Source organism: Chenopodium quinoa, unplaced genomic scaffold, assembly GCF_001683475.1.
Source record: "Chenopodium quinoa cultivar QQ74 unplaced genomic scaffold, ASM168347v1, whole genome shotgun sequence".
Taxonomy (NCBI): Eukaryota; Viridiplantae; Streptophyta; class Magnoliopsida; order Caryophyllales; family Amaranthaceae; genus Chenopodium; species Chenopodium quinoa.
The window spans coordinates 1961000-1987218 of record NW_018742329.1 but is presented as its reverse complement, the minus strand read 5'-3'; the positions used below and the strand labels follow the sequence as shown (position 1 = coordinate 1987218).

Here is a 26219-nt window from a genome sequence, read left to right as displayed (position 1 = left end):
GAATTGGTACTTGTAATCACGCTTAATAAGATAATTAATAATCTTGTTTAGGGTTAATTTGATTATAATTCAAGTGATCGCCAATAATAGATTTCTTTGTGCATTAATATTATTCAACCAACATAGATAAACAGGTTTAGGGTTAATCCTATTGATTGCATGTTAGTCAGAAAGCGCACATGAATACGATCAGAATAAAGTAGAGGCCTATTATTAGGGCAGGTTCAATCTCTTTTAGGTTGGATTTGTACCTTCATCCCCGAACTACCAGTCTTGGTTCTAGACCTATTGGAGTTAACGATCTCTTGGATCATTAAAGGGTGTAACCTTCACCCTGTGAACGGTTTACAAGTTCCTAAAACTTGTTGGCTACTCTTTTGCTCTAGCTACCTTCCCTTTGGACGCCACCATGCTTAAGTGTATGATCACAGTGGGGTTCAAGTTTGGGGTAACGCTTGAAATATTCCCTACACATACGATCCAAATACATTTCCTTTGTATTCTTCTCGATTCATACCAAATAAAATTCCCTTTTTAGCACACTCTAATAAGCCCACACAATCTCTTTTTGGAAGTTGGTCAACCCTAAATAAAGTCGTTAATTGAAACGCATTTTACAAACAAAATTATTCTCCTCAAAGAAACTCCTATGGTGTCGCTGATTCTAGTGACTTCCTCAACCTTGATAAATTGACCTCCACCTTGAAAGCAAGATTTCTCAACCTCATTCAAATGACCCTATATGGATCGACCACCTCTCCCAAAGAAAAATATAAACCTTCTTGAAACCTCGTATGAAATTTCGACCATGTATAAATGGACGTTTGTAAGAACTACGTAGGGTTTTGATCTGGGAGTGGATTCAAATCCCACAATGAACGGTACGTAGTGCAACTTTAATGCTCAAACCCACCATAAATCGTAAGGTTAATTCACTTTTATTTTACATTTGAGTGTGATTGACAATGTGGAAATTTTCATGTTTTTATGCATTAGTTTAAGGAAAAGTATGTGAATAATCATAACCAATTAATAATGTATTAGTAAGAGCCTGTTCGTTAGAACAGAGGAAGATACGAGTTCCAAACGTTCGATCTTCCTAACTTATACCCCGTACCTAGATCTCTAATTTTCCTAAGGTCATACTTATATAGTGCCTCACTTAATGGAGTCAATGTCGTTTTCTATTTGAAAACGATCATAAACAAAAACACCGTCTCTATTCGGGCAAAAATAGAGTGGCGACTCTAATTTTTATTTTTTAGTCAAATTATCGACTTGCGTGGGATTTTGACTTCTAATTTTAATTAGTAAAAAAAAATGGGTACCACACGTATCCGAACTATTTTCATTATAAATAGCGTCCTTAGACCTTCATGAATTCTCACGAACTCTCATCAAGAAATTCTTGATTCTCTCTCTCTCTTTCTAAACTAACTTTTCACAAACAAAATTCCGCATTCACAAGATCTAGACACACCTAGCATAATTCGAAGCTGCCTTCGCTCTAGACGTGAAAGGTTTGATATTTCCGAGGGATTGGTCCCAAATCTCTCTTTTAATTATTTAATTTAATTGTTTGTTTTATAATTTCCTTGAAGTTACTAACATGTGTATTTTGTTATTAGAAAGAGGTACGAGACATCCAAGTAAGTACTTTAATTGTTTAATTGATATTTTGATATAGAAATCATGCTTAGATTATTATTTTGATTCCTAGTATCATGTTAGGATGTTTTATTGCTTCCTAGTATCATGTTTAGGGTAACAACTAAAAATTCCTAATATCAAGTATGATTAAAAGAATGCTTCCTATTTTCTTTCCTAATAGCATGTTAGTATCATGTTAGGGATAAAGCTTTGATTTTTAATGTTTAGTGACATGCTAGGGTTTGCTATTAATCTTGTTAGTATCATGCCTAGGATCTTGCTATTATTATTATGCTTTATTTTTAACATGAACATGATTATTTTATGATTTATGATTATAATTGTTATGATGATTATTATGTTGCTTGGTGATTATAATTGTTATTGCTTGATCACACCTTTTATGCATGTTTAAAGGGAATTGGTACTTGTAATCACGCTTAATAAGATAATTAATAATCTTGTTTAGGGTTAATTTGATTATAATTCAAGTGATCGCCAACAATAGATTTCTTTGTGCATTAATATTATTCAACCAACATAGATAAACAGGTTTAGGGTTAATCCTATTGATTGCGTGTTAGTCAGAAAGCGCACATGAATACGATCAGAATAAAGTAGAGGCCTATTATTAGGGCAGGTTCAATCTCTTTTAGGTTGGATTTGTACCTTCATCATTGAACTACCAGTCTTGGTTCCAGACCTATTGGAGTTAACGATCTCTTGGATCGTTAAGGGGTGTAACCTTCACCCTGTGAACGGTTTACAAGTTCCTAAAACTTGTTGGCGACTCTTTTGCTCTAGCTTCCTTCCTTTTGGACGCCATCGTACTTTAGTGTATGATCACAGTGGGGTTCAAGTTTGGGGTAATGCTTGAAATATTCCATACATTATCTTAGCCCTATGATGACCCATTTCTAAGCGAGTAGTGGGGACAAGTAGAGAGAAGCTTTTCAGGTGATGAAGCATATTCATGATGCGCATGATTAAAGAGTAAATCATGCTTAGTTCTCATAGGAATATGATGTGATTTAATGCTTTATTATTATTTATTTATTATGCTTGCAGACTAACACAAAGGTTTTGGTATCACTCGGTTTTTAATAAGGGCCTTCAATGGTTCCAAATTGTATGTTGACTTCGTTTGACTTTGGTTTAACTTTAATTTTGTTGGGTTTGACTTTAAAGTTGACTTATTTTGGATGATTTTAAAATAGTCTTCCACTATGTATCTTTGATAATTGTCTTAGCCGTTATCACGGTGGCAGTAATGTCTGAGAATTTCCTATTTCGAATTTTAAAAAGGGCAAACACAGGTATTTTAAAGGAAAAGAATTTGTAGGGTGTTACAGTACACCTAGCCTTGGGTTAGCCTAGAGCTAGGCTATATGTGGTAGCTAGCCATAGCCGCAAAACCAACAGCCCATGAGGGTGTTGGCTGGTGCTTTCTGGCCGAGCTCACAAGCTAATAGTGCTAGAAATGCAAGCCGCAAGCAATGCGTGTTGTGCCTCGCTAGCAGCTGCTAGCAATGGCTAGGCATCATAGTCACTATATCCCGTGACACTAGGTGTGTTAGCTCGCACAGCCTGCACCATCACAGCGAGGCTAACATCAATTTCTTGCGGGGCTCGCGCACATGTGCAAAGGCAGCTGCACCCATCAGCCCGCAATAATGCGTGGTGTGCTAGCGCAAGCTGCCGATGTGTGCGACTAGCTGGCAGGCTCAGCCAAGGGGCCAGGCCGCTAGGCAGGTAGCCTTGGCATCCAAGGCATCCCACGCCAGCTGGTGTTATGCTATTTGCCACAAGTGTGGGTGTCAGTTTTATATGGGAAGGCTTGGGGAGCAAGGAGGCCATGTGGTCCTCCTTGTGGTCCTCGCCTACTCCCTTAGTCACAATGTGACATTTGCTGATTGTTTTGCTTTTTGATTTGATTTTTGATTTAAAATTAAATTAGAAAAAGACATTTTACCAACTCTCCCACATTGATGGGAGATTGGAATTCTTGAGGGGATTTGCCTATAAATACCCATCATTGGGAATTGGGAAAATCACTTTGAGTTGTGAGCTTGAAGGGATCATCATAAGTGTGTGAACACTTTCGCTCTTGATTCTCTACGTATTTTGGTCTAGCCCCGGCTAAACTCTGGGGTAGGGGTTGTACTGGTCAATCTTGAGAATGTGAGCCGTCGAAGGCTATCGCGAGTGCGAAGCTCTGTAAGCTTTGAAGTAAGAGCTCAAGTTGAGCTAAGCACGTGTCAAGGGTAAATCCATCATTCTCTGTCTTGTTAATTAATTATGTTGTTATTTAATATGCATGTTTTAGTTGTTTTATTTTGAGTGCGGGTCATGGGATGGGTTTTGTTCTGCGTGATGTCGGATATCACAAAACCAACAGCGGTATCAGGGCCAAGTTCATTTAATTATTGTAACTGTTTTTTTCAAGGGGATTTAAATAGATATGTTGTTTCAAACGATATGTTGTTATTAGAGCTTGTCCCAATTAATATCCTATATAAACATAGGATGTTTATATCACCCCCAATTCTGATGTGGACGTGGTGGCCCAAAGCTAAAATTTAATTATTAGCAACGGCGACAAATAAGTTGTTAACGTGAAGTGAAATGCCCAAATTTCCGTCCTCCATTGAAGATGCCCAAGCTTTCGTCCACCATTAAAGATGCACAATCATGGTCACTGCCACCACTTTCCGACGGCTTTGCCGCCAAAATACAACGCGTGGTTACTGCAGGCGGATGCATGATCCTCATGGTGCATCCATTCCAAATCAAAAAAAAATGTAGAAAGAACATTGTATAGAAATGTAAAGGACATTTAGTGAAAGTGAAATGAATATGTTATAGAATTGTAAAGAACACAACATGCTGTTAAATAATGTTCTTTGATTGTAAGTATAATGTACTTTTATTTATGACATAATGCGAATTGTTTATTTTGAAATGTTCTTTGAATTTTGTCTTTAGATTATGGTGGTTGAATAAAAATAATGTTCATTACATTATATTACCATGTTCTTTATTAAAATTTCGGAGGTTCTTTAGATCTATAGTAATATATAAAGAGAAAGGGGGTTTTGGGTGATAAATTTCACTTTACAAAACTACCCCTCTTAAATTGCGTAATTACATCTATTTTTTTTTTACAGAAAACTTCTACATAATCTTATTAATATTTCTCACTTATCAGTTACCACCAGTCGACAACTGTTCCAATTACCATTCTTACAAAAAAAAAAAAACAAAAAAAAACCTCTATGCCTCTAAAATTACCACAACTCCTCTGCAAGTAATCTTCAAATGAAGAATGTAATACAAATACAAGAATCCAATTTTCATCATCAATGTCACATACTCATCGCTAATTAAGGTACTTTAATTTTTTTTGTATTAAATTATGTTGATAGTAATTAAATAAATTTGATCATTATTACTTTTTTTTTTGGTGTTTAGAAAGCCACAAGGGCGGGTGATGAGAATCGATCCCAGGTGATCGGGAGGGGAGCTCGAACCAATTAAGCTATCCCACACTCTCTAAATCATTATTACTTGATATACATTTGAAAATATTCTATACTATTATCTATTGTGTTGGATATATATTCTAATCTACTTTTATAGTTTCAATTCATTTATCACTTCATCTTATTTCTCTATTTAAATTCTCTCAGTTCAAAGGTGCTCCAATTTTGCTGACATTCATGACTGCATAACTTCCATATGCCGTGGCAATATGACATTTTATAAATAATCGGCGAGCATGAATTGTTGAAGATTTTGAGTATTAGTGTGTAATTCATAATACAACCGAGTAGTTTAATTGCTCATTTGGTTAATTAAGAGGAATTCTTTGCTGCCCTTTGTCTCGCTCTCTCTATTGTCTCCTCAAGGTTTTTACTTTTAAAAAAAAAGATTTATTGAGTTTTGGTTATGGTGTATGATTGTGAAAATTTATGGAGATTCTTTCAAAACCAAGTTATTATAAAATTTAATGAGAAAAAATTATAAACTTATGAGTAAATTAAAATAATTAATTTCTTATTAGCTACACACGTAGCATGTGACTCTTAACTTGTTAATATCTATACTAATATATTAAAGCGTTTATAAAAACGTCCATGCGCCACGTACTTTCTTTCAAATTCCGCCACGTCATTTCACTAACAATTCATGATGCCACGTCAGTTCACAAACACTTGATGATGCCACGTCACCTACCCAACAACAATCACAACATGCCACACCATCACTAAATATAAAAAATATGAAGACAAGAGGATCTGAACCCCAAACCATTTACTGCAAAATTAACTATTTAGCCATCTAAGCTAATTATCAAACATGTTTTAAATATGAAAAGGAAAAATATATATAAGTATAAACCACATGATTTAATTATTTTTTTAAAAAAACACATATTCATTCAAAGAAAATTAAATCATAAATTACAATGTATATTAATGATCAGTTAATTTCATGTAATAATTTGGGGCATCACTCGGACCCAAAAACTAGTATAAAGTAAAAGAGGGTTTTAGGTGATAAATTTTACTTTTCCAAAATATCCCTCTCATCTTTTATTTTCATTTACTGTAAAAAAAAAAAAAAAAAAAAAAAAACTACCACCTTAAAAAAAAACCTCTTCTTTTTGGAAGTAATATCCTACTATTAACCTCCATACTTCACCAATTTTTAAAACCCAATAATTATTATTTTTTTATTTGAATAACGTAGATAATTTTTCAGAAAAAATGAAGAATCAAGCCATATAGGTTTCTAATATTGCACATAATGTGCGTGTGTCTCTTAGCTTGTACATATAAATAACATAAAGCGGATGTTTTTTTTTTATACAAAATAGCTATATTCTCTTTACAAAATAATTATATGCTCATTACAAAACAACTATATGTGATGTTCTTTATAAATTAGTTATATGTTCTTTACTGAACAACTATATATTCATTCCTATGCATGGAGCATCGTGCATCCGCCTCCATGGAAAAATTTCAGCCAAAATAAACGAAATTTTAAGAATAAAGGGTAAAATAAAGGGCATGGTTAACCCTAAAGGGTAGAGATTTGTAATCACCTTTGATTTGTCCATTGCAACAGTCAATTTCTCCATTAATGGTTTCAATTTTGAGTGAAGAAGAAGTGAAAATGGAGATGTATGCTGACGGAGTTAACGACACTATTTAGTATCTAGTGAGGTAGTATTGTTCTTGGTAGTGAATTTATTTTACTAGCCTGGCTAAACAGATTAAAGAGACCATTGTACCCTTTTATAAACAAAAAATATTAACAAAGGATATAACCTTATATTTCATCTTGTTATTGTTTCCTTTTTATTAGTTAATAATTAAATAAAAAAATTAATTGTTGAATTAACTATAAATTAGAGTTTATATGGATTTTTTCACATTCAATATTCATCCAATAGTCACCAGATCCATCTGTTTCATCCATGGATAACGAACGAACGAACGAATACGGGTAAAGGATGAAGTGGGTGACGAATGAATGTGTGGATGGAGTTATTGAAATGATAGATTGATGTGGATGAAGCTCCACCTGAATTGAATTGAATCCATTGATAACATCTCTAGCTATATCTTTGAAACCTGAATTGTTATTAGGGCTGTTCACCGGTTCAAGACCGGATCGATGACTAAAAAATTTAATTTCAAGAACTAACGATCGGATTGGTTAAGCTAGGTAAGACTCATACTCTACCGGAAAAATCGATACAAAACCCGAACCCATTTTAGAACATTTTTGTAAGTCCAATACAAAAAGATAAAGCTTATAAAATTAAAGTTTTTCTAACTTATTAAAAATAATCCATAGTTTTTGTGCATAATAATAAGCAATAGTTTGGTCCAATACCGGTTTTAGAGGGTTTTGGACCATATCGGATCGAAGACCGGAAATAAAGAGCTTGTTTGGTTAAATGGAGGAAGTAGAAATTTCCATGAAAACTCAATGCCCATGAAATTGTAATTCCTAGAAATTGTCAAAATTTGTTTGGTTGAATGTAGGAATTTCTACTTTCCATGGGAAGTTTAACTTACTTGAGGGGGACTAGGTAAGTTAATTCCTCCATTTTGTGGGAAGTAAAAGTTCCTAAGAAGTCCCACTTCCTACATAATTGTCAACCAAACAAGTATATAGAAATCTATTTCCTAGGAAAATAAACTTCTATGAATTTATTAGGCAACCAAACAAGTCTATAATTTTCTCGACTCGGTGATTGGACCGATCCATTTTTCCAGTCTGGACCCGGTCAGTGCCATCTTTGAGACCCAAAAATTTGCATAACTTGAAGTTGGCTGTCATATTGAGATATGACTTCACTTGTGTAATTGTGTTTCATTCTTTGCTCTCCTTTGAATTACCCAGAATATCAAATCTCATCATCTGCTCAATCTTTTTCTCATTTCAAATTAATTGAAAAGCAATGGATTCTTTCAGAAGACAAGCCAGTAAATTACGAGATCAAGTTGCAAAGCAGCAACAGGTATTTCAAAATTCATGCTTTTCAATTTTTTTTTCTTTTATTTTCAATTTATCCCGTAAAATTCATGGCATTGTAAAAAAATTAGTGTATTTCTGTGATTATAATGTTTATTTGATACTTTTTGAGTTGCCAAATTACCTCAGCAATTTTAGGTGATAAATTGGGTTATATGTGTTTTTATTTGAATATATGTAATTTGAAATCAATTTTTATATATATATAGATATAGAAAAGTATAATTTATAGGCTCGAATTTTGTAATATAAGGTGATAAATAAAGGTTGTGTTAGATTTGGAATGTTAATTTTATTAAACCCTTGTGCTAATTATTCCATATATATCAAAATGGCACTGTAACTCTTTTGGGTTCTAATTGCGAAAATTGAGTATGTTGGAGTTCCCACTGCACATTTTTACTATACTATGAAAAATGAAATGATACTTGTTTCGAGTATATCGAATCCCATAATACCCAATTTGAGAATATCAAATTGGACAAATCCATAATTTGATAGTGTTCAAACTTTTAGCCCTCGGGAAAAACTTTTGGGTGAAGATGAATTCTTCATTTGACATAGTATGGGAATACTTAGCTGGTTGACGTGTTCTCTTCAGCTTCATTTCACTTCAGTTCCGTTCCTAATTTCCTTCTCTCATAAATAATTCAGTAAATCAGAATAATTCAGTAAATCAGTTCCGTTTGGGTACGAAGCACAATTTGTTGGGGGAGAGTGTAGTATGGGAATATTTAGTGTGGGTTATAGCTTCCTTGATTATGTGTGGCTGGTTTTATAGAGTTGTAAATTATAGTGTTGTAAATTTGAGCTAGTTTGTCAAACTTGAGATTGATTAGCCACATTAGCGTCATAAATTGTGTTTTTCTCTAATCAATTATTCAGGTGAGAATTTGATTAAGTTCTTATCAAATCTTTTTGTATACATTAGATCACACATTAATGGTAGAGGCATAGAGCATTCTTCACTGTTTGTTGCCTACTGGTATCATTTGTCGTCCCTTGACAGAATGACAGCCCTAGGGACACTTAGATATTTGGCAATCAAGTTGTAGTCTTTTAGATATACATCGAATATAATAATATCATCAACTGAGCTTTTTGGGTCATGGATGAACGTGATCACTATGAGTTCTAATTAGTAAAATGTTAGTATTCACTGCTATTGATATTTGATATTCTGGATCTTGAATGGTGTTCTAAAGCTTAGTTCATGTTCGAAGATTTATAAGTCTTATTTGTTCATTTTGTGGGTGTTTTCTGTGTATCTTCTATAGTATTTAAATAACATAGGAAATCCCTGTCAATCGGGTTTTTTCAGGCTGTAATAAAGCACATCAGTGGACCTGGCTATGAGAGCTCAGATATAATGGTCATTGACGAAGTTGAATTGCAGAGACATCAACAACTTGACAAGTTGTACAAATCAACTCGTTCAGGAAGGGTAATATAGCTTTTTTCTTATTTCCATCTCTTCATGTCAGTGTGTTTATTGTATGCTCTTTAATAAATACGGGTACAATTTTATTATTGGTTGCTGATGAACACTTAGTGATTTATATGATTCCTGATCTACAAAACCATATATGGTCTCCTATGCTGGCATTATGATTACCTTAAATTGCTGTACAAAATAGTATAATTAGCTTTTAATTTCTATTTTCTGATAACTTACGTTTCTGATGGGTGACAAATTGTAATAATTAAAGAACGTGAAAGGTGGTCGAATGGGATTTGATGCAAAGAAGTCAAAAGGTTATTTTTTTTTACCTTCAGCTTTTCAACAGGGAGATGTAAGTTCAAATACCTGAGGGAGGAGAAAGCTGGGGAGGGGGCTTATATTGTTTGGTTCACTTACCTTGTTATTAAAATTGGGGAGTAAACCAAAAAAAAAAAGATGGGCAAGTAGAGATGTGATGGCAATTAGCTAGCTAATAACAAAGCTTGTCTTGTGTACTTGGTGAATCACTAGTTCATGGGCCCGAGTATAAATCCTTCACTTGAATCAAACTATGCTAAATTATTGAAAAGCGTTAAATATGAGGCATTGCGGTTGGATTATTGATGGTCATTAACTCGGGGTGTAGATTTTGGGAGGAAGATTTGGGATTTGAAGTATTGGAGTTAGGCAGAGGTGAGTATGAACATCGTGTAGTTGGTCTCATTATCCTCCTTTTCTTTCCATCTTCTATCTTTGAGAAATATTGACTTAATAATTTATTTTTGTGGAAGAGAAGTTAAAAGTAATTCCTTGGAATAATGGTTATAGTCTCAAACATAAGGTTATAAGTTCAAGCTTTCTTGTGGGGCAAGTGCATGATGGGTGTGATGGTGCTTCATGGCAAGTGCATAACGAATGAGGCCATGAGGGTATGTGGCAAGTGTAGGTGTCCAACACATGTTATTATATACTACCTCCGTTTTTTTAGTGGACACATATGCCTTTTTGGGAAATTTTTTTAGTTGACGCGTATTCCTTTTTGGGAAGTTTATTATTAGCTGACCCCACTACAAACTTGATTAAATATGCTAAGCGCATGGTCTACCCACTTTCTTTAGCATCCTCTCTCCTCTCCTTAAAGTGTTTGCCTAAATTGAACGTGTCAACTAAAAGGAAACGGAGGAAATAAGTGTTATAAATTAGTTCAGAAACAAAAAAAAGCTTTTCAGGATCGGTTTCAAGTATTACTTAGCATTTCCATTTGTATTTGTGAAATTTTGTTAGCTAGTTAATTCATGTTGATCATAAATGTTGTGGATATTTGCTTTATTCTTATGTCACCTTTCACTTCTGCATATCTTTTCATGTTGTGTGTTCCCTACATTATGTTGCTCTTTGATTTTAGATTATTGTATGATATTTGGCTCTAAATTTTTTTTATACTTTGACTCGTGTACTCAAGGAGAATAAGGGAAAGATGAGTAGGTTTCTTGGCATTAAGACAATTTTTTTTCTTTCTTTTTGGTATGATTGTGACCTTGATTTTATTATTTCTTATTTGCATGATACATTTAAATGACCTTTTATTACAAATGGCATTTTCAGGATTTCCAGAAAGAGCTTGTCAAAGCTGCTGAAGTATTTGCAACTCTTGGCTACAGAAAGATTGAAGCAGGTAAAGGAGATTTGCGTGTTTCTAAATCAGATATATGTATTTGCATTCTTTATTTTAGGTGATTTTGCATGTATTTAACATGCCTTGGATCCCAATAAATTGTCTTCCTCTATCAGGTCAATGCATATGAGATGTATCACACTTCTATTTAACACCATAATACTTGTAGGCTCTACCACTGTTTTGATGTATGCAAGTTGTATTTAAAGGTTGATTGATTTCCTTTTCCCAAGGGGAGGTCTTCCTCTCATTGTGGGATGTTGTTTACCTTGAAAATCCAAGTGAATTATAAGCATATGAAGCCCTTATAGGAAGAATGAGTTTTCAAGGTTAAATCCTTGTAGAAATCATTCTTATATAGGAAGGTTTTTAAGTGAAAGTCTAAAATAGTACTGTAAGTTCCAAGATTAGAACTTGTAGTCTTGTATAAGGAGTTTGCCTATGCATCTCTCTATAATCACGTAAAGAGATTTTTTTTAATTTATCTCATTATTTTAAGGCCACATGCATTTGTAAATCTAATGTTACAAAATAAGGATAAAGCCTTTGTTTAGATAGCTGTTTTATGGAGAAGTTATACTAGTTACTTACAAACTCACCGGCCAACAAAGTAATTTGAGATGGGGCGTATCTTTTATTGCATTAAGAAGTTGACACGTCTTTGGAGTAGGTGTTTGGAACTAAGAGCATATGTTTTTTTTTTTTCTTGCTTTTGCATCACATCTTTTTGCCTACCTCGAGCGATAATCATCACTGAGTTGCCTCTCTATGCAAAACCTAACTTGATATACCTACCTTTGGAATTGGATGGCAAAACCTCACATACTTGTTCGAATCACCACCATCTTTTGAGCTCTTATTCTCCCAAACTCTTTTTTATTTCATCAAAGTAACCATTGTTCAGTTTTTGAAACTTTGAAAGGACATACTAATGAAGGCTTTCCCTTGATCTAATTTAGCTACGAGCTGGAGAGGGGTACATCAGTAAAAGAGAGTCATTGAAATAAGATGAAGAGAGGCTGAGAGGAGATATATAAGTAAAAAGATTAGAGAAAGAGCCATTGAGATGTTGATTTTATAGTTGTGAAACGAAGTATATTTGAATCCGGTGAAGTAATGAATAAATGCTGAAGTGGGAAGGCGTACATTTAAATTGTCTTAGGGTAAAGGGCTAGTCAAAAACCTGATAATAGGCTTGGAGGCATGGAGCATTATGCTGTTGGAAGCGTGGTGGACACACAAATATATTTGAGATAGTAATATAGAGAGGAAAACAAATGCACTAAACAATAACTCTTATATCTCTTATAAAATGTGTGTCTTACTTTTTCTATTTCTTTCTTCTTAATACAAAATGAGTACATATTGCGTTTATATAATATTGTGTATGCTAATAAATGAATGTTTCTCCTTAACATTCTCTCTTTCTCTTATAATAATAGCATTCATAATTTCATTATTCATGAGTAAGATTTAATTAACTATTTGTAGTAAATGTCAAGTTTATCACTTTTTTACACTTCCCCTTAAACTTGACTTTCTCGCAATACTAATTAACTTTTGCATCCTATTAAAATCTTCAAATTTCAATGGCTTCGTAAAGATATTAGCAATTTGATCCAAAGACTTTACGAACTTCTATTCGATTTCTTTCTATTTGATGCATTGTCGGATGAAATGAAACCTCGTGTTAATATGTTTGCTTCGGTCATGAAAGACAGGATTTTTCGCCAAACCAAGAGCTGACTGTCAGTCATGATCTCGGTGGGTTCCTTTTGTGGCAATTGGAGTTCCTTCAATAATCTCCTTAACCATATCGAATGACATGCACACGAAGTAGTAGCAATGTATTCTGATTCACATGTAGATAGTGTAACAATTGGTTGTTTCTTTGAACTCCATGAAACAACATTGTTTCCGAGTAGAAACACAAAGCCTGTTATACTTTTACGATCGTTAATATCTCCAACAAAATCACTATCACAATATCCCATAAGCTTGAAATCATGTGAAGTAGAGTATAACAACCAATGGTCTAATGTACCTTTTAAGTATCGGAGAATTCTCTTTGCCACTTTCAGATGAGAAGTAGATTGATTTTCCATCAAACGACTTAATAGTCCATGTGTGGTGAGTACATTATTCTAAGTACTTTATTCTCTTGTCCCTTCACAGCATAACCTTCTGGTTGTTCAACGTACACTTCTTTTTTTTAGAAAAGCAGATTTTACATCCATTTGATGTATCTTCCACTGAAATTGTGTTGTTATTGAGATTAGCAAACTCCTGTCTGTGTCTCTAATTGGGCAATTGGGGCAAATACCTCTTCATAGTCTATTCCCTGCTTTTGCTTATAACCTTTAGCAACCACTCTTGCTTTGTATCTTTCACCATCACCATTAGCATTCCTCTTGATTTTGAATACCCATTTGACTCCTATCGCCTTCTTTCCTTATGGGAGTGGTGTCAATTCCCATGTTTCATTCTTTTGAATGGCTTGTATTTCTTCATTCATGGCATGAATCCATTCCTTTTGTTTCGTTGCTTCATTAAAGCTCATTGGTTCAATATCACTGAATAAGCAAAATAAAGAAGTATTATCTTCAAACCTTTATGTCGTTTCATAAAGATCGGAAATACTTCTATATTTCTTTGGTCTTTCACTTGAATTAGATGAATCTCCATTTGAATGTAATGAAGGTGATAACATTTGAGGAGATGATGGTGGAGTAGTGGGAGTCTCTGAAACATGTGTTGAATTTTCTTCTTCAAAATAAGGAAGAAAGTTGTAAGATTCTTCCTCTTCTATGCTCCAATCCCATTTTTCCTCTTCATCAAACTCTACGTCTCTCCTAATTACTGACTTGTTGGTGTTTGGATTAAACAACTTATAACCCTTAGACATTTCTTCATATACAATGAAAAGAAGTTTTTCACTCGAATCATCAAGTTTATACCTTAGTTGCTAAGGAACTTGTGCATAAGCAACTGAACCAAATACTCGAAAATGTGATACACTTGTCTTCCATCCACTCCAAGCTTCTTGAGGTGTCACGTTCTTCAAACTCTTTGTTGGTGAACGATTAGACAAATAAACTGCTCATGCAAGTGATTCTGCCAAAATTCTTTTGGCATCTTCTTATTTTTCAGCATGGATCTTGCCATGTTGAGAATGGTTCTATTCTTCCTTTCGGCAACCCCATTTTGTTGTGGTGTTCTAGGAACAGTAAGCGGTCGTCGAATTCTTTGTTCTTCACAATATTTGTTGAATTCTTTAGATGTGAATTCACTACCTCTATCGGTCCTTAATGCTTTTATTTCATAACCACTTTCTTTCTCTACTAATGCTTTGAACTTCTGTCAAAAGCTTCAGATTTATATTTTAAGAAATAAGCCCATGTCTTCCAGCCATAATCATCAATGGAAAGCATTAAGTATGAACTGTTACCGAGTGATGTGGGTTTGATAGGTCCACATAAATCTAAATGCACTAACTCAAGTGGCTTTTGAGCTTTTGAATTAGTTTGTTTTGGAAAAGGCTTCCTTGAATGTTTGCCCAGCAAACATGCTTCACAAAGTTGATTTGGATGATCAACATGGGGTTATCCTTGTACCATTTTCTTGTGACTTAGTTCCTTTAGTCCTTCAAAATTAAGGTACCAAATCTCATATGCCACTTCCAAGATGGATCTTCAATACACGTCTTCAAACACATAGGTCCCATTGTTTGTAAGTTTATCAAGAACATTCTGTTTTTTGTCATAGAGACTATGGCTATAAGCTTAGAGTATCTATCACGTAGCCACAACTTTTGTCCCTCCTTTATTATTTAACATCCATTGACCTCTAAGAGTTAACCCACGCTTAACATATTACTTCTTAAGTTAGGAATATGATAAACATCCGGAATTAATTTGTGACTAGAATCCTTTATTTCAATCATTATCGTACCTTTCTCTTCAATCTTTACTTTTGAGCCATCGCCAAAAGTAACATTCCCTGACACGGTATCTTGATCAACAAATTTATTTATGTCTCCTGTCATATGATTACTTGCTCCATTGTCAAGATACAATGTGCAATTTTCATCTTACTTGTCTTCTATTTTTAGAGCTAATAGCATGGTTGAATCTTTAGCATCTTCTTTATCTTCAATAAGATTTGTTTCTTCTTGCACCTTTTTAAAATAACATTCCCATGCAAAATGGCCATATTAATCACAATTGTAACATTGAATATTAGCTTTGTTACTGTTTCTTTGAAACTGGTTCGTTCCTCTACCTCTTCCTCGGCCTCTAGTAGAAGTTTCACCTCTAACATAATTATTGGTGTTTTGGTCTTCTCTCCCTCTTCCTTGGCCACGTCCATTGCCACGTTCGCGTCCCCGTGAACCACCTCTACCACGTGATTGAAATCTTTGTTTATCACGTGTGTCTCCTTTATTATTTAAAAAGATTTAGCTTGCAACACTTGTTGCTCATCTTCCTTTTTACCTTTTTTTAACTATTCTTTGTTCATAGGCTCTAAGAGACCCATTTAATTCATCAATCGTCATGGAATCCAAGTCGTTATTGGCCTCTTTGATAGCAACCACTACGTGGTTGAAATCGGAATTAAGAGAGCATGGTATTTTTTCAACTACACGAGAATCTAGCATTGACTCACCAAGCCTCTTCATTTGATTCACAATGTATAAAACTCTTCCAAAATAATCAGAGATAGAGATGGTAGAGATGGATAGAGATGGATTCTTTATCAGCATCTTAAGGTGTTCAAACTCTCCTCTTAGAGTTTGAAGTCGAACCTTCTTTACTCTACTTACTCCTTCAAACAAATTTTGAAGAGTATTCCATGCTTGTTTGGAGTTAGTTGCGTTAGCAACTTTCTCAAACATATCATCATCCAAATTGATGGATGACCGTAAGTGCATTTTGATCCTTTTTCCTCTCGGTTTCCAAACCTTGTTTATATGTTGAGTCATCTTCTGGTTGTATAAAACCTTTTTCAACAATCTCCCAAAGTCCTTATGTGCTAAGAATAATTTTCATTCGTAGAGACCACTTATCATAATTTTCTTTTGTGAGTTTTGGGTATTGAAAAGCTATGACATTATTTTTTGTTGCCATGTTTTATATATAGCGTGTCTCTAGTACCACTTTGTTGGAAGCGTGGTGGACACACAAATAAATTTGAGACAGTAATATAGAGAGGAAAACAAATGCACTAAACAATAACTCTTATATCTCTTATATTATGTGTGTTTTACTTTTTCTATTTCTTTCTTCTTATACAAAATGAGTACATATTGCGTTTATATAATATTGTGTATGCTAATAAATGAATGTTTCTCCTTAACATTCTCTCTTTCTCTCACAATAATAGCATTCCTAATTTCATTATTCATGAATAAGATTTAATTAGCTATTTGTAGTAAATGTCGAGTTTATCACTTTTTAACATATGCAAGATAATCATTGTTACGTGAATGTTCTTAGTTATTCATAGAGATCATTATTATATTCTCACTACAGCATTGCATCTTTGGTTTCTTAGCTTAGATATATAGGCTTTGCTTCCTCTAATAGTAGTCACTTCCATAGTATAAAAAGTGTGCCTACGTGTAGAGGCGCTAGGTGATTAGGGTAGAGTATTTTTCTTTTTTGCTCTACGCAAGCCGCATTCAAAGAGGCACACCTGGTGCAGCATAACCCCTCTTGCTTTAGCGCATCTTGCGTGTTATATATATACATAGGCCCTTCCCTATAATAATTATCATAGAACTCTAGATCTTCTAATGTGTCTTATGTACATATGAATTTAGATTCTACCTAGACTAAGGGGGATGTTTGGTTCATTAAACTGGATTGGATTGGTATGGATTCTCATACTAGGGAGGCATGAATTCTAAATCCCATACTATTTTAGAGTTGTTTGGTTTATTTGTTGGAATGGTTTCAACATTAATTAATTAATGAAACAGATTATGAATCTTCGTGGGTGGGGTGGGTATGGGAGTCTAAGGGGATGGGGTAGAGTTAAAATCTTCATGGTATGAGGTTCCATACCTAAAAAGTCTAACTAAACAATGAATTGGATGGAATAAATTCCATTACAAAAGGTCCAACCAAACGGCCCCTAATAGCATGCTAGTGTTTGATATGGAGGATAAAGGCATGCTACATGTTGTGCTTTTGAGATGGGAAGTGTATGTCAGCATATGTCTAATGTATATTTAGATTAGCTTCTCTGTAATATGAAAACAATCAAATGAAATGCTGTTCTTATAATTTTTTTAAAACCTTCTCAATGCCAGGCACTAAATTGTCCGAGGAGTGTTGCAAATATGGAGCTGAGAATATTGAAGACAACATTTTGGCTAAGGCTGCATCAATTTATGGCGATGCTCGAAAACATGTAGAGAAGGAGCAGGAGGATTTGAATAAACTGCTATTATCTCAGGTGGCTTAATTTCTTGTTTATACATTTGGTACTTCTAGAAGCAATGAAAGCAAGCATCTAATCTTCTAATTTGTATACTATAGCTCTTCTCGATATTTAAGTCCCTCATAACTGTATGTTATTGGATTGTCTTTTATCCTTTGTTGTTTTTACTTTGAGTCCCTTGTAACAGTATAGAAGATTTGGTCCCCCAGCATGCACATTCAGTCGCAATGATATCTACTCTCTCTTTTTGCCAGTGCACAACTTACACAATTAATATCTTTTAAGTATAATTTTATAAAAAAAAATCGATTTTTTTGTATGTAAATTAGGACAAATCTAATAAGATTCTATATGACTATTTTTCCTTGTGTACACATCATAAAAGATGATCAAAGGAGAGTATGAATAGTAACAGTGGATGTATTATACGAACTCCATTACGAAGTATAAGATAAGAGGTTCACTGTTTAAATTTCCTTCCCCACGAAGATTTAATTTTTCAGCTTGTTTTTGAATAATATATTAATTATATGTGCCAGAATTCTGTCTTGTGTAACTGATGATTGTCTAACTGTTAAGATTTGTAAGAATTGCTCCCTTGGTCTTCTCTTTTCTGTCAAAATTTCCTGTTTTTTAGATAATTATGAATAGTATCAATTTTCTGTTTACATGCAAACAGCATATAAAACGCCACAAAATTAAATAGTGTGTTATAGACTGAATTATACTGATTTAATTAAGCACGTTTAATATTAATTTAAGGCTAAAAGCTTGAACATTTGATTGATTAAAGGTTGGATAACATAAGGATAGTCATAACTTGAGGTTATGAATCTCTCAGTAGCTTTAGGCTACAAATCTCTCTAGTAGCTTGAGGCTACAAGTCTCTCAAGAGGTTCACTCAATTTCTGCAAAATCTTCCCACTACTCAAACTACCATACTTATACTAAAATGGTCAAGCTGACCTTAAGGCTAACATGTGATACTTGGCTAATTTAGAAAAACATAAATAGAACACAATGAAACTAGCTGCCTTCCTTTCCTTCTCTTCTCCTTAATGGAGTTTGTCTTGTTGCTAAGAAATGCCCCCTGCTGCTGTTGCTTGTTGCTGCCAATGCTTGCTCCTCCCTTTGTGCCTCATGTACACCACTAAAGGTGGTTGACCAGGCCGGGTTTGACCCAAGTTGAGGCTTGACCCCGGATTGGTGTGTGGGTTACTTAGATCCATGACATAGTGATTGGCAACTGTACAAGGAATAGTGTGACCTAATCTTTTCTTTTTCCTGAACATGATAAATAATGGAGTATGAAGGGACATCTCGTGTTTGTTAGAATTTGGGAACTTAACTTAGCAAGGGTTGGAGCAGTTGCAAATTTTGGATGGCAACTATTAGTGTGTGGGAACACTAGTAAAATATAGTAAATCTGAAGTATTTGTGTTTTTGAAATCTATGTGTTAAACTGTACACATGCATGATCTTAAATTGTTACCAGTTCAGACGACATTTGTTTTCTGGGATGAGTTTGAACCCTTGCATATTGAAAATACATGAGTCAGCCTAGTGCTGCTGATATGTATGAATTATACAGGGGAGGCTGGCATGGCCAGGGTGGATCTTGAATGGCGTGGTTCAGGTCCAGCCACTGTCAAGTATTAATCAGTTCAGGAGAGCAGAGCCCCCTTGAACCAGGACTGGACCAGTACTAGGCTGCTCCAGTTTTGACCCATGCATTATCCTTTTCTTTTCATTTTTTTTTTATTTTACTTTTTATAATTTTTTTTTCCCTGTCAAAATTTCTGGATAGTCAGTTATATAAAACTGGTTTTGGTTTTTTGGGTTGAGCCAGGTAACCCATCTCGCTTTAATCCTTGAACTGCCCATTCTTGGCTGGTCTGTGCCTCTGTGGGGGTTCAGGTTTGGGCCATATATTTTTTGATATGTATTAGTTCACTTTCATAATCAACTTCTTCAAGCTCTGTACTTTTCGGCTTATTATACTTCTTGCTATTGAGCATCTACCTCTGTCCCAAAGCCTTATCTATGAAACTTTTTATCCATTCTCCACTTTCTCTTGAATTTTAAAGGCTTATTAACTTGAGTGTTTTTCTTTCCAGATATTGGATCCCTTGAGGCAAATGAGTACTGGCACTCCTCTAGAGGATGCTCGCCATCTTGCACAACGTTATAGTCGTATGAGACAGGAAGCAGAAACACAGGTATGTGACTATCCCTGCATAATATAGTGGCTCTGTACTTGTTATATACCATCTCCATTTGTTTAAAAAAACCCCATGTTGCAGCTATCATCCAATTTCCTTACTACAGTTTTCTTACTCCTCTATATCAAGGTCAATCATTAATAATATAGCCATTTGATGATTTAGAAATAAGATGATTAAAGTGTCAAAGCGAGTCTTTTGTAGTCTGTGACCGTTACTGTTATATTATCTCATTATTTAAATTGAATTTTCATTAAAGCAAAACAGGCAGTTGAGGTTAATCGAAGGCGGGCACGTGTTAGGGAGGCTTCAACTCATGAAAATTCAGCAAAGTTACAAGCAGCAGAAGCTAGAATGCAAGAGTTGAAAGCTAACATGGCAGTGTTAGGCAAAGAAGCAGCTGGTGCTTTATCTGCTGTTGAATCACAGCAGCAAAGACTGACATTTCAGAGGCTTGTAGCACTGGTATATAAGATTATGTGTAATCCTATTAAATAATGCTGGTACACCATAGAACAAATTTGGTGGCTCTAGTTCCTCAGACTAACAATCTAATGCGTCTCTTGAAGGTTGAAGCGGAAAAGAATTACCATGTTAGAATAGCAACTATTCTTAATGAGGTTGAAGCTGAGGTATACCTGCAGTTACGATCTCTAGAATTGGAAATTTGATTTTATCCTCCAACAAAATATGTATACGTTGGCCTTTCCTCTGTTTCAGATGGTGTCTGAGAAGCAGCAGAAAGAAGCAGCTCCTCCTGTCCTCTCAATAGAGAACAACTCAGGGAAAAAATTGTACTGCTTAGCTGAAGTATGTGAAATCATTATCTATCTATTACATTCTATTTATGTTTAAAGTTTTGAATGATCTATAACTGCTTGCGTTCCTGGGCTGGAGTTTCTCTGTTAGAGTTTTGTGAAGTGGAGTGCTGTTACAGGGTAAGTCAACTTTCTATGGAATGAGAATTATATAGGCTTAAATTAGGACTGATTTTTTGCCTGTCTTAAAAACCTGAATTAGTAGAGTTGCGTATATTTCTAAATTAGAGTGGGCCATTCAGATTACAAATTAATGTGAAGAGAGCCTTAAAAATTTGTAGTTCATGAAAGCATTATATAGACAAAGACTTCCAACATAATCTTTTAGTCGAGTGGGTGATGTTCTAATTTTACTTGTTGATCTGTTAATATTCAGTCACTCTTATCCTTGATTGCTGAATTGGTATTTCACAGATATAGGGGAGCTAAAATCTGTCCAATCAGCTTTGATTACCTCACACAGATACAACTGCTGATAGCCTGATAGTAATAACTTCTAAAGTTGGTTGTGGCAGTGAGTGGGAGCAGACAAGTAGAGATGAAAGATAGGGAGAGGGGGGGGGGGGAGGTTTGTTCTTTGATCTCGAAGCCTTATATTTAAACTTAATTTATATATAATCAGTACCACAAATTGATAAAATATACAACTACTACATATATATACTTTAGGTATCACTAATATGGATATGTGCAGGGGGGTATGAACTGTATGGATGAAGGAAAGTGCATTCCAAAATACACACACACACACACACTTTAAAAGTTCATATTTATACAAACATTAGATTAACTTACTGGTTTTCCCTAAGGTGTTTTTAAAAAAAAAAAAAAAAAATTATTATTATTCTTCAATAGGATATGGACACTGGTAGTCTGGTACCACTTGTTCCCTGTTGTGCTCTAAGTTCTTTATGAACACGTGTTTGAGGATTTGCTATTGATTTATTTGGCTTCATATATTTAAGTTTACAAATTCAAACCTACAAAAAAAATTTGTGCATCTAGATTGAAGATGTTTCAGTGTAAGTTGGCTTTGCTGAGGTTTTTATTCTTGTTTGTTTTATTCAAATTATATGCACAAGACGAGGGTTATATTTTACCAAGTTTATCATTTCTCAAAATACTGTAGATATATGTATATACAAAAAGGAAAATTTGTAAACAATAAGTCTATCTTTTGGCCATCTGCTGTTATTATGTCAACCTTTTAATTAATTCTGAACACGTCAACCATGTAATAGCGTTAATTGTTACGTTAAAAAAAGTGACCTGTAAAAAACACGTTATTGATCTATTATTTACATTTTATATTACTTTTGGTAAACAAAAAATTTCATTTTTTTGTTCAGAGAGAGAAATTGTGTTTATATAGAGAGAAACCATGTTAAATTTTGAATTTCGAAGTGATTTAATGTCATTAAGAAGTTGATTTTATCATTCCTTTGAATCTTTAAGATGTAATTAACAAATTCGTTGTCTAGAGAAAATGTATTTTCAATTTAATCTATTTTTCTGTTTTGGTGTTATTTTCTAATGTTGAAGATGATGTTCTTCATATTCTGATAAATGTTCTTTTATCCTTTTTAATTGAAATAAATATGTTTTTTTTTTAGTCTCATCAGTCTAAACTATATGTTCTTTATATTACGAATAATGTTCTTTAAGTTATATAAATTGATCATGTTCATTAGGTATTATGCTCTTTTTACTTGGATAATATGTTCTTATATTTTAAAATTTTTGAAATTTAAAAATGAAATTTTGAATTATATTTGTTGTGAAAGTAATTTTAGATAGAGGAATTATTGATATCTGAATTTTTTGAAATGATTTGACAATAAATTTTTGGTAAAACTCAATTAGTATCTTTTACCTTTTTTTTTAAGCATTTTCTCATAAGTTACTGTGTTCTTTATATATATATTCTTTTATAAATTTATGATATTCTTTATAATTATATATTATGTAATTTCTGCTTTAATCCGCATGGTACACCCGGGTGTACGAATCACTGGTTAAAATTTGTTGTGAATTGCGGCTGTGATTTGATTGGCATGATTGCGGGATGGCTGAGGATTTGGTGCCTTTTTTTTGGGCAAAGCGTTGAGGGAAATTTTGTGGATAAGGTGTGAGAGATACGGTTGCCAGCGAATTTTGCGGATAGTTGTTTGAGTAAGTGTGGGCATGGGTAGCAACGTGAAAAAGGTGAAATGTGAATGCGTAAGAAGAACGCAGTGAGGTGGCTGGTTAAGAGGGTATTAGTGGGGCTAGCCCGTAAAGGAGAAGGGTGGTGGAACGGTGGTTGTGAGGAAGTTGGACTGTTGGAGTGTATGGTGTTGGCATCCTTAAATGCCAACTCAACTTTTCCATCCCAATATTTCAAAGTAAAAAAACTTAATAAAATTTAATGCTAATATGACGTGTCCAAAAATAATCAAAAGGTTGACATAATAAAAGTGGATGGCCAAAAGGTTGACTTAACATTTACAAATATTCCATATATTAAGAAGAAAAAAAAGGAAAAAAAAAAATGTTATTACTCCCGTATATGTTAAAAAAAAAAGGTTGACTTAACATTTCCATATATCCCATATGTTATTACTCCCGTCAAAAAAAAAAAAAAAGAAAAAAAAATGTTATTACTCCTGCGAGCAGCGAGCCTTTCGAATTGAGTTTTACTCGACTTGTTGATAAAGTAGAGTCTAACAATTGAATAGCTCAGGAGATGTGTGCCTCGTGATTGCAGTGCCTAATCTTATTTAGGGCTTTATATTGTACATAACTGAAACTTAGAGATTACAAGGATCATCTTCTCTTTCAGGCAATCCATCCATTCTATGCTGAAACTGACAAAGAGCTGAGTCTTGCAGTTGGCGACTATGTTATTGTTCGCAAGGTTTGTTTATTTTATTTTTTCTTACTATGTTTCTTGCTGTTGTTGGCCTTGCACTTCGCTTTCAATGCAAAAGTATTCTTTCAAAAGCTATTAGTAATTTAGTACTGTACTACTGTGTCCAATTACTGTGTGTCTGTGTAAATGTTGACTATTTAAAAAAAAAAAAAAAAAAAAGAGTGAAAAAGATTATTAAAAAAAAAGGAAATTTTGCAAAAAACCACCTTTTATAACCAATTTTTTTACAAGAAACCACCTTATAATTTTTATTTTTATTTTTTTTATTTTTTTTTATTTTTTTAATTTTTTTTTTGCAAAGAAACACCTTAATCAATTTTTTTTTTTTGCAACGCCACACCTTTGGCCAGAAAAAAGGGTTTGATCGTATATTCCGGTGTTGACTCCACCATGTGTGAGTCACGTGCTCACTCAATACCATCCTTTTTCATTTTTTCCCCATTTTCTCCTCCAATTGCACTCTCTCTCTCCTCTGTTCTTCTTTCTCCTTCAATAAATCTCCGTTTAAGGCAACAAGCTCCATTCTTTTCAGCGATATTAAGCAAGGTAAGTGACAAAATTTGTTATTTAATTCCCACAAACGAAGAATCAAGCTACACCACACGAATTACCCCTTAATTCGTACTCTTTCTTCCTTAATCTTTCAATTGAAGCAAAACCCTCAATGTGTAACCCAAAAAACTGATTCTTTCTCCAAAAAATTAATCGGGTGAAGTTGAGGTTGTGCAATTGAATTGGAATCTGCAAATAGAGGGAGAATTCTTGTCTATATTTTTAGGTTTTTGTTTTTTGTTTTTTGTTTTTTTTTTTAAATTATGTGTGGATGTCGGTTGTTTTTGTTGTTGTTGTTGAGGTTGTCGGTGGTTTTTGTAGATGGAGGTAGTTTGAGTGGTGGTTGTTTATGAGATAACTAAGGTTGAGACGGTGTTTTAAGAGGTTGGGGTGGAGGAAAGTGGGTGGTGGTGGATCTCGAGGTTCGGGTGGTGTGAGTGAAGGAAGTGATGGTGGTTAGGTGGAAGAGGAGGAGAGAGAATTCATGGGTTAGAGGAAAGGGAAGGGAGCAGGATTGCCGGCACTGGAGTAGGGAGGTGGTCGCCAGCGCCGGCAGCTGGCAGGGGCTGGCAGTGGGTGGGGGAAATTGGTTGGCCGCCGGAAAATTGGTTAGTGGTTTTAGGGTGTCACGTGTGAGGCACGTGGTCGGGTCAACCACGGAATACAAGGTCGAAAACTATTTTCCGACCAAAGGTGTGGCCTTGCAAAAAAAATTTAGATTAAGGTGTGTTTTTGCGAAAAAATTTTAATAAGGTGGTTTCTTGCAAAAAAAAAAGGTGGTTTAATGCTAAATTTTTCTTAAAAAAATAAGAGAGTGAGAGAGAGAGATCCCCTCCCTCCCTTTCCCTCCAAATCTTCTTTTGCAAACATAGTATGATAGTAACACTGACCCTTGAGTCTACCTTCTTTTTGTAAATAATGATCGAGGGCAAACCTATTGTTTGGCATGCTGCTTTACCAATGGTCTCTGGACTTTTCTCAAAATGCTTCTTTTTTTGGTGTTTTTTTTTATCTTTAGCTAATGCCCTGGGGTAATCTGATTCTTTTCATTATGTTATTGCTATACAGGTGACCCCCGATGGCTGGTCTGAAGGAGAATGCAAGGGTAAAGCAGGTTGGTTTCCAACAGCTTATGTTGAGAATCGTCAGAGGATTCCGGCAAGGAATGCTGCCTTATTACCAACAGCTCTTGTTTGTTATGATCAAGAGCCTTATTACTAACTCCGGTTCTTATTACTCGCAACAAAGAGATATTTTATGTCTCACAAATAATACTCATTTGTTGCGAGTTATAATAACCGGAGGTAGTGTATAGATTGGCATCTTTATTTTGCCTGGTTTGCTAGGTAGTATCGATGTATGTGTTTTGCAAATGTATGATGACTCTGATCTTGTGACCTCGAGGTGAAGGGTTTGATCCCTAACAACTACTCCCTCAATTTTTTTTTTTAATGCATCAGTTTGACTTTTACATTATTTACATGTTATATTTGATTTAATTTTTCTGCTATTATAAGATAAATAAATGTTATTATATAATATATCAATTAGGGTTGTCACAATGTTTACTTTCATAGTATAATTTTAGTATAAATGGTCTAAAATACGTCTCCATGGAAAAATGTGCTCTCCCATGTGTCAAAATCAATTTTATTTAAGGTATGATTTGTACAAAAAGACTTGTTCACTGGAATTTGGATTGCTAGATTATGGTCATTCAAATTTCGTAGGATCTTTCTTTTGTCAAAAAAATTCGTAGGATCTTGTATAGTTGTAATTAAGGTCATGCATATTTTTTGGATTCGTAGGGTCCCAGCCTCCCAGGTGTAGGTTCACAAAATACGGAGCATCTTTTTTAAAGAAATATTCAATATTCAATATTCAATGATATCAGTGCAAGAGTCTTGATTAAATGAAGGGATATCTTTGCCGGAATTATTCTTCCAATCTTTTC

The 26219-nt window shown here is 34.4% G+C and overlaps 1 protein-coding gene across 1 annotated transcript; it reads left to right on the top strand.

Moving 5' to 3' along the window:
* The first annotated feature begins 7980 nt into the window (after window positions 1–7980).
* LOC110689977 (SH3 domain-containing protein 3-like) lies at window positions 7981–25782 on the top strand. Its single transcript, XM_021866793.1, has 10 exons — window positions 7981–8188; window positions 9524–9646; window positions 11249–11318; window positions 17632–17777; window positions 19880–19981; window positions 20252–20449; window positions 20554–20616; window positions 20705–20794; window positions 23624–23698; window positions 25334–25782. The coding sequence occupies exons 1-10, from the start codon at window positions 8129–8131 to the stop codon at window positions 25484–25486; spliced, it is 1080 nt and encodes a 359-aa protein (XP_021722485.1). The 5' UTR covers window positions 7981–8128; the 3' UTR covers window positions 25487–25782.
* The last annotated feature ends 437 nt before the right edge of the window (window positions 25783–26219 follow it).